Source organism: Peromyscus leucopus, chromosome 19 (genome assembly GCF_004664715.2).
Source record: "Peromyscus leucopus breed LL Stock chromosome 19, UCI_PerLeu_2.1, whole genome shotgun sequence".
In the NCBI taxonomy this organism is placed as follows: domain Eukaryota; kingdom Metazoa; phylum Chordata; class Mammalia; order Rodentia; family Cricetidae; genus Peromyscus; species Peromyscus leucopus.
This window is the reverse complement of record NC_051079.1, coordinates 58,997,148-59,014,821: the sequence shown is the minus strand read 5'-3', so window position 1 is coordinate 59,014,821 and position 17,674 is coordinate 58,997,148. Positions and strand designations below refer to the sequence as shown.

The window sequence follows — 17,674 nt, the reverse complement described above, 5'->3', positions numbered from 1 at the left end:
TATGAATGTCTCGCTGTGTGGTGGGCCAAAACCATCATTTATTTTGAGCATCTTGGCAGCCATAAGTTTTTACATTCACCTAAATTCATTGCAGAGAGGCTTCTCTTGTTAAGGGTGAGAGTAACTTTTGCCTATGTTAATTAATATAATTTGAAGGGGGTTAATAGTAAGTCAATTTAGTTAAACAATGCTGCTAAGTTGCCATCTCTGGCCTAACTTCTCATGGGTTCCTTCCTCAAATCCAATTTGATGGTGGCTGGTTGTTCCCACAGCATTCCTGCCTCAATTGTGATGACAGGCATATCTTACTGCATGGTTGGCTGTGTAGTTCATAGGGCTCACAGCTGACAAAGAGAGTTGATGCCCTTTTTCAGTCAGTGCCTGCACTGTGTGTTCCAGCACACTGAAAGTTAGCAGGCAGAAAGCATGCAGCACAGGTCTGGGCTTGCTTTCTCTGTATTTTGCAACCAAAGTAGTGTGGTATCTTTAGCACTTTGGTCTGTGCTTTAACTAACTATGCTTTAGTTCTGATGGACAATCAAAAGGTGGACAAGAGCTTTTATTGCAAACAATAGGGGGAATCTGAGAACTTTGTGACAAACAACTACTTTAGAGGTATTATTTCATTGCACTGCAAACTCTGTTTAATACCCACTACTGCCAGGAACAACATTATCTAACCTCAGTTTGCCTTGGCTTCTCACATAAGAGGAAAAATAATTTTTATGGAGTGAGCAAAACCAAGTTTAATCTCTATGTAAATGTGTCACTTTCTCGATTTATAAAGCTGGACAAAAACATATGTAGGACCAAATAATATGTGATTTTATTATTTCAGTCACTACATAAGATCATCATAGGTTTCTATTTTTTTATAAAACAGAGCAGTGTTTCTTATATTAATTAAAACATGAGTATAAAATCTTAGTTAAAATCAAATATCACTTCGTATGTAATCATTCACAGTTTTTACAAACTGTATGTAGTAGTGACAGACTGCAGTGTGCAGTAGCTTTACTTTGAATGTGGTTACCAACTTCCTTTCTTGTCACTTTGAATAATAGTTGCTCACAAAAATTCACAAATATAAATTTTGATATGCAACTCAGTATTTTAACATTATTCAGAAGAGATTATATATTTATAATAATAATAAATAAATCACTGAAATTGCATACAGTGGCAAGAAATATATATGTACATACATATATATGCTATAGTGATGTTCTATTGACATTTTATCAAATTCATACTTTGCACCAAAAGTTTATAGGCTTATATAAAGATTCCATTAAATTTCTAGGCTTTATGTAGTTTATTAAAAGGAAGAACAGGTTTAGATGCTGTTAACAAAGGTATACTCATAATTGAGCTTAAAATATACTTGTTAGTAGACTTAGTCTAGTTCAAAATTCAAGTAGATGTTTTCAACATCTATAGAAGCTATAGCAAATGATAAGATAAATTATAAAAGTTAAATGTTAAATACTGTCTTCATGCAATTGATATGTCATGTGTGATCATTGGTATTTGCTGCTAACTTCCAGGAACACAGTAAAAAGTTCCCTGGATTAAGATCAACCCTTTAGAATGTCTATCAAGAATTGTCATAATTATGTTAATTGATATTGTAAGATCCATCTTAACTGTTGGTGAGCCATTCCCTGAGCAGGAGATCTTTAACTGTATAAACAAAGAGTATAAGCTGAACACTAGAATACAGACATCATTTGCTTTTTCCTTCTTTGCTGTGGCTAGTTGCCTCAACCTACTGCTGCTATGACTATGACCAGAAGTGATCCATATCCTTCTAAAAGCTGCCTTTATTACAGCATTTTATCATAGCATCAGGAAAAAGAAATTACATTTCTGATTATGATTTTATTATTGATATAATTTATTCTAAATGAAAAGTTATGAAGTTGCCCTTGGTAGTTGTTCTCTGCATTTTGACCTGTAGATTTCTGTAATAATCTTCATCTACTGCCAAAAGAAGCTTGTTTGATGAGAGGTGAGAGACACTAAGGTGTGAGAAGAAGTATTCAAGATACATACTATATTTATATAATTAGAAATTGTACCAGTTTATGAAAATTGCAGCAGTATGTTCTCAAATAAAGTTTGTGACCTCTCCAACTACAAGTAGTTAGCTAGTTTTACAGTACCAGACATGAATTCCCTCATACTGAATATGCTTTAAATCCTATTAGACAGATGTTATGCCAAAGATATAACATCAGGATTACAACACTGGAGATACCTTGTTGAGAACATTGGAGTTATGGTTCATAGGTTTTACAGTGGGGTATGTAGGACTATTGATTGCTTTTCTCCCTTGGTAACTTACAAACACCTTCAGATATTATGAGAGCTTGTCCTGTGGGAGGAGGCTCCCAGGTCAGTTACAGCTCAATTCCTCCACTCCTTATAGCTTGTGAATGGTGTCAATAGCATCCTAACAGTATGCTGTCAATAACATTCTGGGAGGTAACCAAGTACAGTGTGTGTGTGTGTGTGTGTGTGTGTGTGTGTGTGTGTGTGTGTGTGTGTGTGTAGTTTCCCTATGTTTTCATTGAAATACCACTAATGTTCTTCATGCCATCTCTTCCTCTTTCTGTATTAGCCTTTCCTCATCCCTGAGTTAAAGTTCATACATTTCCTCTTTCAGATCACTTGTGTCCTAAAATCCCCCTCTCTAGACCTCCTCCACCACGGTCCCTTTTCCTTTCTTGCCCTTTCTTGTATTCTGCAGTTGCTTCAGGTTATGTGCTCATTCATAAAGATTCAGAGGTGGAAGCCACAAATAAGAGAGAGCATGCAGTTTGTCTTCCTGGTTTTGTCGTATCTCATTCAGTACAATATTTTATACTACCATATACCTTCAAATTTCCTAATTCCATTTTTATTTGCAAATGAATAGAATTATATTGTATATAGTCAGTACATTTTTATTATATATTCTTCAGATGAAAGGCATCTAGGTTGTTTCCATTTCTGAGGTATAGTGAATACAGCAACGATGAATGTAGTTGAGCAGGTACCTGGGGAGAAGGATTTTGAGTATGTGCCAAAAAGTGATATAACTATGGTTAAATATGGTAGATCTACTTTTATAATTTTAAAATTCTATACACTTATTTCCAGAGTGACTGAAGTAGTCTGTAATACTACCAACAATGCATGAAAGTTTCTCTCTCCATGCATGCTTGCCATTGTTTGTTTTCAGTTGTTTCCTTGATCATAATCATTTTGACTGGGCTAGGATGCAATCTTAACATAGATTTAATTTGCATTTCTCCAATTGCTATGGATTCTGGTGGCTTTTTAAGTGTGTTGTTTATCAGACAATTTTACTCCAGTAGATTATTATAATCTACTGAGTTGCTTATGTCTAACACATGAGCTTTTAAATTATTATCTTTCCTTTTACTAGAGAAATTCAGAAAAATTACCCAATCCTTTTAAATTCACTTCTAAAACATGTATTGATTATCTTTATTTTTATGTGTTAGTTTGGTTTTCTCTTTCTCTATGCCTTCTCACTACTCAGACATGAAGTTTCTATTTGCTAAAATAAAAAATGAAGATTGTACTCCATGTGAGTAAGATGGTCAGCAAACGTTATTTGAAAGAAAAGTAGTTCCTAATGTATTCCACTTTTAGAATCACTCATTGACAGTGAAGGTTCTGGTTGTGCTTGTGAGCAGTGGGATTCTGTAGCATATGAGCCACATCTTATTATAGAAAAAACTCAAATCATTAGTCTGTTGTGAGATGTGGATTTAAAATTAGAAACTTGAAAAGGAATAGAAACTTAAGACATGTTGCTTCTGAGACAACTTTGATGGTGGGCTTATCAGTTATTTCTCTTATTTTCACATGCACTACTCACATGCATGTAGACTGAAAAGAAAATAAACCGCTAACAAACAATTCCCATGAAACAAAAAACCTATGTCATTGATTTAGACAAGACTATCCCAGTTAGTTTGGGAATATAGTTAAGTAGACTATTTTAAGTAAATTAATTGTAACTCTTTACCGCCAAAGGCACTGGTATAGCTAATCTACCTTACCATCTTACTCTGGAGTTCCCCTTTCACCTTCTATAAGACAGAATTTCAGACAGACTGTCATGTCCACCCATCATGTGCATGTGTGATAGGGATCCAAACTTTAATCTTTTATGCTTGCAAGACAAGCACTTTGTCCACTGAGACATCTCCACAGCCCTCTTTGTTTTTTTCAATAATCTTAGTAGGAGAATTTAGGTGACTAAATTGCCAGTAAGAAAGGGCCCTGTGATTCTACAGGGGTAAAGCAAGAACACTTAACAGTTAGAAAATCTTTCAGCATTGCCACATGATAAACTCAGGGTAAACATTCACTGAAGTCTTTCAGGGTGACCATAAATATGAACCTGTATTTTGTTAATTCTAGATTTTTTTGCTAGAATCTGAAACACTTTTGGAAAAAAACATATCCATACATATAAAAATGTATTGTGAGGGGTGGGGGCTGGAGTAGCTGGGTGAGAATGTATGTATTGAGGCTATGAAAAATTTGGGAGACCAAGAGAAAAAAAAGAAAAAGGAAACATTTATATTTTTCATTGACTTATCTACCAATGAACTTAGTCAAATTCCCAATGTGAAATCTTATCCAAGTTCATGTCTCTTTAGCATTATCTGTGAAATTTAGTTTTTTCAAACATATCTTTCACATTTTGTCTTCCAAAATATCCCATGTGCACAAACCATCAGATATTGCATGATCTGAAGTTGCTTTAGATTGTTATGACATATTCACCATCTTATTTCCCTAAAGATAAAGGTATTTATCTTTAAATATCTTTTCCATTCCCTCTGTAAAGAGCTGTTCAAACTTGAAAGATGGACTTGTGGTAAAGTGTTTCTTTACCATATGAGACAAGAACTAATCTTTGTGTCTTGTGCCACTAAGACATTCCTCTCTAGTTCTTGGCACTCTGCCTTTCATAGTTTATGTCTCTTTCTTCTGTCAGAATAGGTAAACCATGATTTGAGTTTTGCTTATTCCCATGGATATATTGTGAACGAGTAATGACTAAATGAACTAGATTCTTAACTTGGTGAACCTCCTTTGAGAGGCAATATTAAATTGTAATGAAACGCCAGTTTTAGAATCACAGTATTTCAGCTTCAAGACTGTCTCATCAATTATAGGATACATGATTTGAAGTTACTTAACCACCTTGTGTTGTAGTTTATGTGACAGAGCAAAAGGCAAAAAATGAACTGTAATTCACAGAATTAGCAGGACTATAAATTCATACATGTAGAGTGTGGACCATTAGTATGTCTATAGTAGCTTAAATATGCTATTAACAAATATTAAGAATAATGGGAATAACCTGTCATATTAGTGTATATGTGGGGGCCAATAATCTCAGTAATTCCATGTTCTCCTAATAATCTAACATCACAAATAAGTTGTTCAAGTGATACAAAGAGTAGTTTGTATAATGCATTATATTTAAACTGTACACGAATGATTTACATATTTCAACTGTAAATAATATATTTGTAAAACTATAATTGATCCTCACCATTTGCAATGTCTATATCTTTAGCGAGAAATGAATACTCACTAAAGTAATCACAATTTTACTATTCATGGTCCTTTAGTGGTCTTGGGCAGAACAGTAAAAAAAAAATTTGTCATCTTCTATCCTGTCTTCTTCCTTTAAGTCTCACATAGGAAGAGTGTCTTTTTTCTTTAATTGGACTTTTATTCCCATTATCTGTTTCTATTGCAAATTTTATTGTTTTTAGTGTCTCTGACTTGTAGTACTAGCATGTGTTCAGTGTTACTAACTACAAGAAGATGGTGACATGCCTTGTGGAGAATAGGAGCTAAGTAAGCTGGGTTGGGTATTAAAACTCAATATTAACCAATAATATTAAATAAGGTATTTTAAAGGAAAACCACAAGAAGGCCATGTTATGGACAAGTTGACATGTGTTTTGTAATCAGAGGCTGGAAGGGATCCAAATTACTATTTTCTGTAAGAGCAATGTTTCTGCATTGAGAATTAAGGTTTCACAAGGTTTATAGAAAATAAATATGATGAATAGTGAAAAATATACTGTTTGGTACATGTTATAATTGTCAGAATAGTTAGCAAAAAATGCTCCTTTACATGACTTTATCTCCTTGTATAAAAGAATTAAATTGCTGGGTTGAGGGGGGCACATAACTTTAATCACAGCACTTAGGATGCAGGCAAATCTCTGTGAGTCAAGGTCAGCATGGTCTACAAAGCAAGTTCCAGGACAGCCAGAGCTATTATAAGATAAACCCTGTCTCACAAAAACAAACAAACAAGAATTCAATTATTTTAGAGCAGCTATTTTGTAGGTGGGAAAATGATCATGGATATCTCTCTGCCTAGAGAGTACTATCCTGCATTCGTCCAACCTTGCCCCATGATGAAAGGAAAGGAAAGACTCTGGATTGTGAGCCAGACTCAGAAATGTATTCCTTGATTTTTTTGGTCTGACTTCTTTGTAAAGTCTGGACATTTATTTTTACTGCCACCAAAGAACGTTTTTAATGTTTATTTTAAAATAATTTAAATGTTGTAAGAACACCACATGTTATTATTTTTGAAATGTTAAATACCACCAACATACATATAACAAAGTCCAATAATCTGTGAAAGAATTCTAATCTTGCTTTCACCAGTGTAACAACCATGAAATTGGTCTCCAGAAAACTTGTATCACCCCTCAAAGTTGCCTTGTACTCATGTGTAATCAACCCCAAAGTGTCACTGCTTCTGCAACTATTCTGTTTTATATTTATGTTATTGTTTCCTATCCTTAGATTAAAATAGAAATGGAATAATTCAGCATATACTCATTTGGAATGTGGTGACTTAACATATCAAACTTAATATCAAATTAGTATTTTTTTGAAGGAATGAAGGCACACAAATTTATTAAAGTACACGCAAATGGTAGTTACACAAACCATGAGACTCAAACACGAACCAGGTAGGTAGTTAATACTGACAGGCACTCTTCACAGGGGAGAACCCAATGGGGTTTGTTGAGAGTTTCAAAAGAAGAATAAATGATCTGTAAGTAAAAACCCATGGGATGAAAGACTAGACATTGGTTGGGCAGTCTACCTTGGTATTTGCTATCTGTAGTGTCCTTTTTCCTGTAGCCAAGCTTCCAGGGGATTTGTTCAGACCATTAAATACAAGAGGGTGCCAGAGAAAGCTGTTTCCTGCAATTCAGAATGTGGTGGTGGGGGGAGTGAGTGTTGTGGGATATTTGTATACTATGTGAAGTATATTGAGTTGATTGGGGTAATAAAAAGCTGCACAGTGAGGCAGTAAGTATAGGTGGGCCTTCTGGGCAAAGAAAGGAAGTAGGAGGAGAAATCTAAGCAAGAGAGAGGACTCCCAGGAGACATGGTGGACGGGCGGTACTGACAGAATGTAGATAAATAGAAAGGGGTTAATTTAAGTTATAAGAGCCAGTTAAAAACAAGCCTAAGCTAAGGCCAACCTTTCATAATTAGTAAGGCTCTGTGTCATTATTTGCAGGCTGGTAGCCAATGGGAAACTGTGTTTACAGAGAGAAGTGGAGTTGGGAAAAACACTCAGCAGGGCAAGATATGAGGTGTTATTCCCTGAACTCCAACCCTGGTAACCTCTACCATCTTATCTTGACTAAAGATGATAATTTTATATTTTAAGAATTTCTCTACCTGTTTACTTTTTTTTTTAACCCTTGGTTGCTTTGAAGCCAAGCACACTCAAAATCTGTTCCTAAACCCATAAAATTTACTTTTAAATTTGTGTTTTTTTACCTTTCTTATCCTGCACTTGTCTGATTCTCTATATTGTAGACAGTTGATTTGTTTTTTGTTTAAATCTTTCTTTCATTCATTCGGTAACTCCAGTGAAATATGTTCTAGATGAGATGGTGGTTAGAAATAGATGTAAAATGAAAAGATTAATGAAAATGTGATGGCAAACACATGTATAATCTTGGGACTAGTCTTAAAAGCATGAATTATTCATACCAATGATAGAGTTTTAGATTGCTGGGGATGGATTTGGGGTACAGGCAGTGTGGAACAACAAAAATAACTGCAAGATAGGAACATAGGATTATGACTTAGCACACTGAAGATAAGCCTGAGAACTTTCATTTGATTAGAAAAAGTAGAACTAAGGCAGTATGTGAATTCCCCCAAAGAGTAGGAAAGGTGGCTATTGGGTAGCTGGCAAAAGGTTTTATGGGACAAAGAGCTAGAGAAGTTGACAGTAGAGTATGAGACAGGGTGGATGTTAGTGGTAGAAATGACTCAGATTAAAAACCAAAGCAAACAAACAAAATACCCGCAAGAATTGAGGTAGGACTATTGCTCACTGGTTATACACTTGTCTAGTATCAGGAATTACATGCATCCACAGCACCACAACCCCCCAAGATGGTTTTATTGTAGGTAGGGACAAAGTGATAGTAAAGAGAAAACATGGACATGTTTTCATCAGCTGACTCTAAGATAGCCTTCATGCATCCTCCCCCACCAAGAATTCAGGTCCGGTTCACTGTCATACATAGAAGGCACTATCTCCCTGTAGATGTCCTCTCCAGGAGCATGCATTACTATACCTTACCAGCCTTATACCTTTCTTTTGCTTATGTATCTTATGACATAGAGTGCTACACTGAAATTTCCCACCTAGAATTTTCTCAGTTACACTGCACTATTTTATAACTTCAAATATTTTTGAGAATGCTAATGTCATTCTTTTTCTGGATCTATTTGATATGACCTGTCTCCTACACCCCTCATTCTGGAAACTGTTATACCCAGCTACCTCTCATGAGGAACGAATACGGCTACCATTTTAGTGTGATACTACATTTTAATTTGTTTTATTGAGTATTCCGTGGTTCTTTTTAAGATAGTCCCAAATTCTTCCACTTCTTCAGGGCTCAGCTGTTATAGGAAAGCTGAGTAACTGTATTTACTATTTTTTTAAATTTTTTTTTGCTAATTTTCTACCTCATACCCTGTTGTCTTTATATCCTCTCAATGTACTGTTCAGATGTTGGAGGTTATAGTTATATAAGGAATAGTTTCTTATTCTCTCTCTCTAATTCACTACAGTCTTTCCCCTTCTTTCTTTGGAAATAAGTATTTTCTAATATATCTATGGAACTTTTCATTTTTACTGTCATATTTTTCAGGCTTAGTTATTATCTCTTAGTTTTTGGTGTGCAATTTATATTTTCCAGACCTCTTTTATGTATAGTATTATTGTTTCTTTCGGATCAATCAGTACTTATTGTGGACTACTTCCTTCTTTTTTTTCCTTTTATTTTATTTTACAATACCATTTAGTTCTACATATCAGCCATGGATTCCCTTGTTCTTCCCCCTCCTGCCCCCTCCCCTTCCCCCCAGCCCACTCCCCCTTCCCACCTCCTCCAGGGCAAAGCCTCCCCCCCCCGCCCCCCGAGGACTGAGATCAACCTGGTAGACTCAGTCCAGGCAGGCCCAGTCCCCTCCTCCCAGACTGAGATAAGCGTCCCTGCATAAGCCCCAGGGTTCAAACAGCCAATTCATGTAATGAGTACAGGACCCTGTACCACTGCCTAGATGCCTCCCAAACAGATCAAGCCAATCAACTGTCTCACCTATTCAGAGGGCCTGATCCAGTTGGGGGCCCCTCAGCCTTTGGTTCATAGTTCATGTGTTTCCATTCTTTTGGCTATTTGTCCCTGTGCTTTATCCAACCTTGGTTTTAACAATTCTTGCTCATATAAACCCTCCTCTTTCTCGCTAATTGGACTCCTGGAGCTCTACCCGGGGCCTAGCTGTGGATCTCTGCATCCAGATCACTCAGTCGTTGGATGGGGTTTCTAGCACGACTATTAGGGTGTTTGGTCATTCCATCACCAGAGTAGGTCAGTTCCAGCTGTCTCTCAATCATTGCCAGCAGTCTATTGTGGGGGTATCTTTGTGAATTTCTGTGGGCCTATCTAGCACTTTGTTTCTTCCTTTTCTCATGTGGTCTTCATTTATCATGGTCTCCCATTCCTTGTTCTCCTTCTCTATTCTTGATCCAGCTGGGATCTCCTGCTCCCACAGGCTCTCTTTCCCTTGACCCTCGCCCTTCATTACTCCCACTCATGTCCAGGCTGTTCATGTAGATCTCAGCCATTTCTCCGTCATTGGGTGATCCCAGTGTCTTTTGACATGAGGTTTACAGGCAAATGGATGGATCTAGAAAAAAATCATCCTGAGTGAGGTAACCCAGACTCAGAAAGACAAATATAGTATGTACTCACTCATAGGAGGATACTAGATGTGGAACAAGGAGGACTGGACTGCTACTCACATCACCAGGGAGGCTACCTGGAAAACAGGACTACTTCTTTCTTTACGGGTGTGTGTGTCAAAGACTTTGCTTGATATCAAGTCATATGAAATTATCAGTTTATATTAAAATGGTGTTCTAAATGCTAACTTGCAAAGGGCAAACTCTGATCCCTGGGTGGGACTTGTTAACTTATGGCTTCACTGTTGGGGACTCAGGCTGGGGTCCTTTGCTCTAGTTCAAAGTTCTTCATTTTCTGTCATGAAGAGTTATTTGATATTGTCCCTAGTTAACTTAAGTCTCCCTGGGCACTGGATGAGAAAAGAAAATGTGGACACCTCACATCATGGACCTGATAACCCCTTCCATTTCTGCTCACTGGTGTGCCTCTTATCTGAATCTGTGACCTTTGTATTCAAGAACTCTGAGCACTGAGTTCTCAGCTACTCCAGTCAGTGAGAGGCAGTGGACTAGTTCACTTGATGTAAGAAGCTGCAGTTAAACTCATATTTAAGCTTTCCAGGTCATCTCCTGTTTCAGGAGTATGCCTTAGTACCATGCTCAAGTTGTATTGGAAGCAGAAAGTCCTAGAATTAGATGATTTTTAAATGGAAATTAGCTTGGTTTTCATTAACATATTTTAAAAAAATGTTCTTAGGCCTTGTTTTCTCCTTTGCCTCCAATTTACTTCAACATATTGCTGTCTCTCATCTGGTATATCCTATTCCTTCCCTTTAATGGCTTTTACTATTTAAAATCCTTTATTATCATTTTAATGGTGCTTGCAAGGAAGACATGATATTGCATGTCATCAGTCAAAGAAATTATATGCATTTTTACTAAAATAAAGCCGTTATGAATGCTGTCAGATTATAGGAAAGGATTTAACTTGGAAGCCATGCCTTACAATACTTGCCTCTCTGTTTTATTCAGACTTGTGCTTGGGTTGGTTCTCTGACCCCGCTCAGTTGTCCTTCTCTCTTCGATGTCTTAATTTACATTTTTTTTTTTTATATTTTACAGAGTATAAAAGTAAGCTGGCTTCCTCCCCCATCAGGAACACAAAATGGATTTATTACTGGCTATAAAATTCGACACAGAAAGACTACCCGCAGGGGCGAGATGGAAACACTGGAGCCGAATAACCTCTGGTACCTGTTCACAGGTCAGTGTTCACACAGTGCAGTCTGGCAAGCTTTTGACGAATTAAATGCTTTAGGAATAAAATATACTCTCACTTCAAAGGAACATCGACTTTTTTTCCTGGCAGGTGACATTTATTGGCCTGAACAAGAATAACCTTTATATTTTTAACTTTATATGCTCTGTAATACCTTCACTACCCATTTTCCCCCTGCATCATCATCTTAATAAGTACATCATAGGTTTTTTTCTGTTACTCTCTCAGAATTGCTGATTCAGTATCTCTTATTGACTTATAACTTTTAACTTTCTACTTAACAACTTTAAAAAACTTCTAATGAAGTGGCTCTGTATTTTACTCACATTGATCCCCCTCCCTACCACAAATGTCAAAATAAAGTGGAAAATGAGAAGATGGAATGAAGAGGGAGATTATTGCACTCTCTATAAATACATAAGTAAATCTACTTTTGTATACATGTTCATGAAAATCAAAGGAGGTTAATGTTTATGAAAACTGGATCCAGTTTTCATAAAGATAATTTTTTATTTTTATTTTTTCAAGACAGGCTTTCTCTATGTGGCTTTGGAGCTTGTCCTGGAACTAGCTTTGTAGACCAGGCTGGCCTTAAACTCACAGAGATCTGCCTGCATCGGCCTCCCGAGTGCTAGGATTAAAAGTGGGTACCACTGCCGCCGGTGGGAATTTTTTATTTTATAAAATGAAAAACAATGTATTTTCTTATAGTTTTAGAATCTTAGTGTATGTTAATCAAGGTTCCTAGTAAACAGACTTAGGAAAATCTTCTACAGGCATCCCAGGGAAGCTGTTTGCTCAGGAATACAAGAATGAGTTAATAAGTGAAGAGAGGGAGGGACGGGGAGATGCTTTAAAAAAATGGTGATATGTTATTGAGTTTGCTGGTGATGACTTTGGGACAAATACAAAGCTTGCAACACTTGATGGAATGTCTCTGGGAGATCATACAAAATGAATCTGTCCCACAGTCAGTAGCTTGATAAAGAATGTGCAGCTTTTCTTGACTGTGATTGGCTAAGTGGTTGACTACTGCATTGCTCAAGGCAAGTTCCTGCAAACCAGGGCTTTTGATGAGTGCTAATTGGAACTTTTCTTGTCCATCATCACTTTATGTGATGGAGATAGCAAGACTCAGAGTTTTGTAGGCCTAATCACTGATTGAGCCTTATTGATGGCCTTGAGCAAAAAGCATAGTATAATGGTACACTGCATCTACTCAAAGTATAGTGTAATAGTATATCACAGTTACTCAAAGTAGATACTGAGCAAATTAGGGATGACACATGTATGCATTCCTTTTCTCAATGCTGTGACAGTGGCTGACAAAAACAACTTAAGAAGGGACTTCTTTTGGTTCATTGCTGAAGAGTACAGTGCAGTGGTCTCAACCTGTGGGATCCCCTGAATATCAGTTAATTACATTACTATTCATACCGGTAACAAAATTACTGTTATGAAGTAGTGATGAATTAATTTTATTGTCGGAGTCAGCACAACAAGGAACTGTGTTAAAGGGTCACAGTATTTGGAAGGTGGAGAACCACTGGTAGAGTGCACCATATCAAAGAGGCCATGTGCCCACAGTCACAAGGAGAGGAAAAACTATATGCTGGTAATCCACTCACTTTCTATTTTTCTTGTCTGGGGCCCAAGGGCTTGTAAAGGAACCATCTATGTTCTTGGTAGGGTTGCCTTCCTGTCTGGCAATTTCCTCAAAGACATTTCCAGAGATGTGTCTTCTGAATGGTTCCAAGTCCAGTCATGTTAACAATGAAGATTAATTATCCAAATTCGACTCCTGGCTCAGTAAGTAAAAGGCTTGGTGTACAAGTACAAAGACTCAAGATTTGATGAGTAGCACTCACATAAAAATACTAGGTCAGATGAGGAGGCATACCACTCATAATCCCAGCACCAAGACAGTAGGAGTGAGCATAATTAGGCTCCCTGGAGTTCAGTGGCCAGCCAGTATAATCAATTAATTAGTTCTGGATAAGTGAGAGACTTTTTCTCAAAAAGCAAGCAAACAAACAAACAAACCCTTAGAAATTAACAAGAAGAATACCTGATGTAAACTCCTTGCCTAAATACACACATGTACACCATGCACACATGGATGGCCACACCTATATACACATACCCCTAAAGACACACACACAATCCACTTCTTGTCATCTTGACACCTAAATACATAATTTTTACACTATAATTATTTCCACACTTGGTCCTCAACAACTTCAGAACATCTAATAATAGAAAATAAGTTTAGTTCTTTTGTAAAATCCTCAAAACTGTAATGATTCTAACATTGTTCAAAGGCCCAAAGCCCAGTCTCTTCTAAGACACAAAACAATCTTATCCATGAGCTCTTGTAAAAAAAATAATAGTAATGATTTACGAGCTACTGCCACGGACTTTTAACTTACCAATATCTTCTTTACTCATATTTTTGTTTATTAGGTATTTTATCCCTTAGGATATAACATCCACTTAAATAATGAATACAAACAATGTTTGTTCTTTGTCTTGTTTATTGCAAAAATGCCAATGAGTTGTTGGCATTCTTCCCTCTCTCTGTCTCTCTGTCTCTGTCTCTATCTGTCTGTCTGTGTGTGTGTGTGTGTGTGTGTGTGTGTGTGTTTTAGTATTAACAAGTTTCTCTTTTACGATAGCACTTTTTGAACACTTAATATGGAAAAATGAAATTACTCATTGTATTTTAAGGAAACATGAGTAAAACCCAATATTTGCATTCATATTTAATACACCAAAATGTACTTCTTATATGTAATTATAAAAATAATCATTTTTGTTACAAGAGTCATTTGACTCATAATAATGAAAGATCATCTCAAAGTAAGATCGAACAAAGAAAGGCAACCACCAAATCAATAAGCTCTGTGGCCAGCATCTGGAACTCTTAGAGACATCATCTGGTCTCCATTGTCCTTGGATAACCCCACACATGCAGCTCCTCTACAAGTTAAAAATATAATGATTCCCCTTGTGTTGGTTCTATTCCTTAACCTCAGCTTCCTTAGCATTTAGCTTATGTCTCTGGCAGAAGCAACATCCCAATCTCCACTGCAATGACTTTCGCTTCCACAGTTTAACACAATGGAATTTCGTCCTCAGCTCATGCTTTCTCCCAGAGCATCTAACCCTGCTATGTCTTACCTCGGCAGCTTTCTAGAACCGTGGTTCCAACCTCCATGTTATAGTCACTGTCCCTTTCATATTTAGAATGCCTGAAGAACCTGCACCATATGGAGATCACTATCTGCTGCCAGCTGCAGATACATTCTGAATGCCTTGTGCCACAGCAATCATAGTCTGTTTACTTTGACAACTAAACTCCCTGAAGTGATTGTTTTGATACAGGAACCCCTTTAGCATAATTCTCAATTCACACCCTCTTTCATCAAACTTGCACTTTTACAGCATGGAACCCCTGAGGAGTTGCCTTAAGTACACCTCTACTATTTTCAAGTGCATAAGAGCAGGTTCCTTTTTGGGTGACATCAATCTCTTTAAGAATTACTGTTTCTATTTCCAGCCAGGCTTGCAGCATGGATGTTATACTCTTAATATAGCAAACTGTTTAATCCATTACCTTTTAATTTGACCTCACTTTAGTCTTTCAGGACATGGACAGAAAGCAGGCAGATTTTTGGCAGAATGTAACATGAAAGGCATTTAGCCCAGATCGCAGTAGAGTCCTTGTTTTCCGCTGAAACCTCCCAAGCAAAAACTTCACTGACTGTATCTCTGTTGGCAGAGATGCCTATTGGAGAGGGTGATATTCACATTCTTGCCAGAATGGCTTGGTATATAATATTCAAGGGCTTTCCTACTCTTCAGCTCTAAACTCTTCTACATCTCTCCCACAGACCAATTGCAAAATGCCCATATGCCATATGATAAGTTTTCTCACATCATCTTTCAATTAATAGGAACCAATTTTCTGTATCAGTTACTTTTCTCGTTGCCATGTCAAAATACTTAACAAAGTAATTTAAAAAATAAGAGTTTATTTTGGCTCATATTTTCAAGGTATAGTCCATCATGGAGGGAAAATTCTGGTAGCAGAAACATGAGGTAATGGTCACAGTGTGTTCCCAGTCAGGAAGTTGAGACACACAAGTGCTATGTTCAGTTCTTTCAGTCTGAGACTCCAACCCATAGGAAGGTGATATCTATGTCCAGGGTGGGTCTTTGCACCTCTCTTAAACTTTTCTGGAAATGCTGTAAAGATTTTCTCAGAGAAAGGTCTCCCAAGTCATTCTAAATCAAATGTAGCTGACAATGAAGATAAACCATCCCAGCACCACAGCACATGATTGTATGATTAGAGGTAAATGAAAACTGATATTCTCTGTAGTAAGTAAGTAAGTGGACTCATTGATTTTCCATATAAATGTACCTGTGTCCAGTGAATAAACTATCATTGATAGTGGGGAAATTAATCACTTATTCTTCCTTTTCCTCTGTACAGACATCCAGCAGATTTTTAAAATAATATCATTAATATACATGCACACACACATGCACATTATTTATCTATTCTTTAGCCTATAATCATTGCCTTCAGAAGAACATAGTTTATTCCTATGGGAATTTTGTCTACATAATCTTATGGCAATTGTGAGAATGTTTCCAAGGTAGATTATAGAATATAACACTGCCTATTTTAAAATGGGACAAAATTCTAGGTAGGTACTGAATTTAAAATTCAGTTATGACATTTTAACACACTAGTATAAAGCTTTTTAAAAATCAAGCTTTTTTAAAAAATTCAACCTGTGATGCATTTTCTTCAACCATGAAAAAATAATATGAAAAATAAAAATAATTGATGATAAAGTAAGGCCTGTGTGCTTATTAGAAAAACCTAAGAAGACATGGTCACTTTGAGAGAAAAATCATATTTTTTAAAGTATTGCTAAAAATGTTTTAATATTTCTAATATTAAATATTAGACATAAAGACATAGGATCTTTCAGTTTGAGTCTACTTTTTACAGAATACAAAGTTTTGGGTCCTTGACAGTTTCTAGTCACTGGATTTCTTCTATACATAAAAGCATTAAAATATGAAACAAATGTTGTTCATGAAATAAAGGGTGAATAAAACGGAGATACTAAGGACTTGAAATTCAATCCAAAGCATGATAAATTGCTAACAAACATGATAAATAGTTCAATCTTGTTTGCAAATAGAGAAACAGAAATTAAATTAGTGATTATTTTCTTTGATTAAAGTAACAATGATAAACATAAGTGCCAGTGCTGTATTCAGGAAACACATAAGTAATATGAACTCCCATATACTATTTTAGGCCATAACATACAAGAATGTTCATGGACAATGACATGTGCATGTGTTATGTTCACATGCATATAAGCATATATGAATTGTGTGTACACATTTTAAAAAGGAGATACAATACAGATCCAGTTTTCCAAATTGGAGGACCTACTCTAAGGCATATTCCTATTTTTGCAATACTTTAAACAAAAATAATTTTCCTTAAAGTCTTACTTTCATAGAAAATAGTGTTTAAAATTACAAATAATTTTAGCCGATAGAAAAGCAGACAGCCATGTCATAGAATATTTAATGAAAGTCATGTGGAATAAAAAAAATACAAATCAAATGTTAATATTTTAAATATTATTCAGCTTTATTGTGCTCATCTTAAATCCAGAATGTTTTCATCCTGAGTTCTTTAACTAATTATGTCCATAATGATCTATGTAAAGTGTGGGTTGATGCTAACATTTCTCCTACATATAATCTTGGGAAAGACACTATTCTCACCATAACAGATCCATGTTATTTTTCCCCTCAAGCACAATCATTTTAAAATGCATCCTCCAATAAAATGTACTCATTGAGATGTAAATAATCCAGCTCTACATTTTTATTTCTCTGAATTCTGTAAGTTAATATGAGCATCTAATCAGCATGGAGTATGTCATTACTATTCCACCTTATTATTCCACTATTATTCCATGAAATGAATTAATTAACTTATTATTGGGAACAGCCTATAACTGTCAATTTGCCTTTTTAAAGGTTTGAGGGAATCTAGATTCAAA

General features: G+C 36.1%; 1 protein-coding gene across 2 annotated transcripts in view; it reads left to right on the top strand.

Moving 5' to 3' along the window:
- Dcc (DCC netrin 1 receptor) overlaps positions 1–17,674 on the top strand; it is a 1,151,759-nt gene that overhangs the window by 934,955 nt on the left and 199,130 nt on the right. For both annotated transcript variants that reach the window (XM_028864828.1, XM_028864827.1), the window contains exon 13: positions 11,414–11,555. In XM_028864828.1, the coding sequence (XP_028720661.1) occupies positions 11,414–11,555 (142 nt within the window). The remainder of the gene's footprint in view (positions 1–11,413; positions 11,556–17,674) is intronic.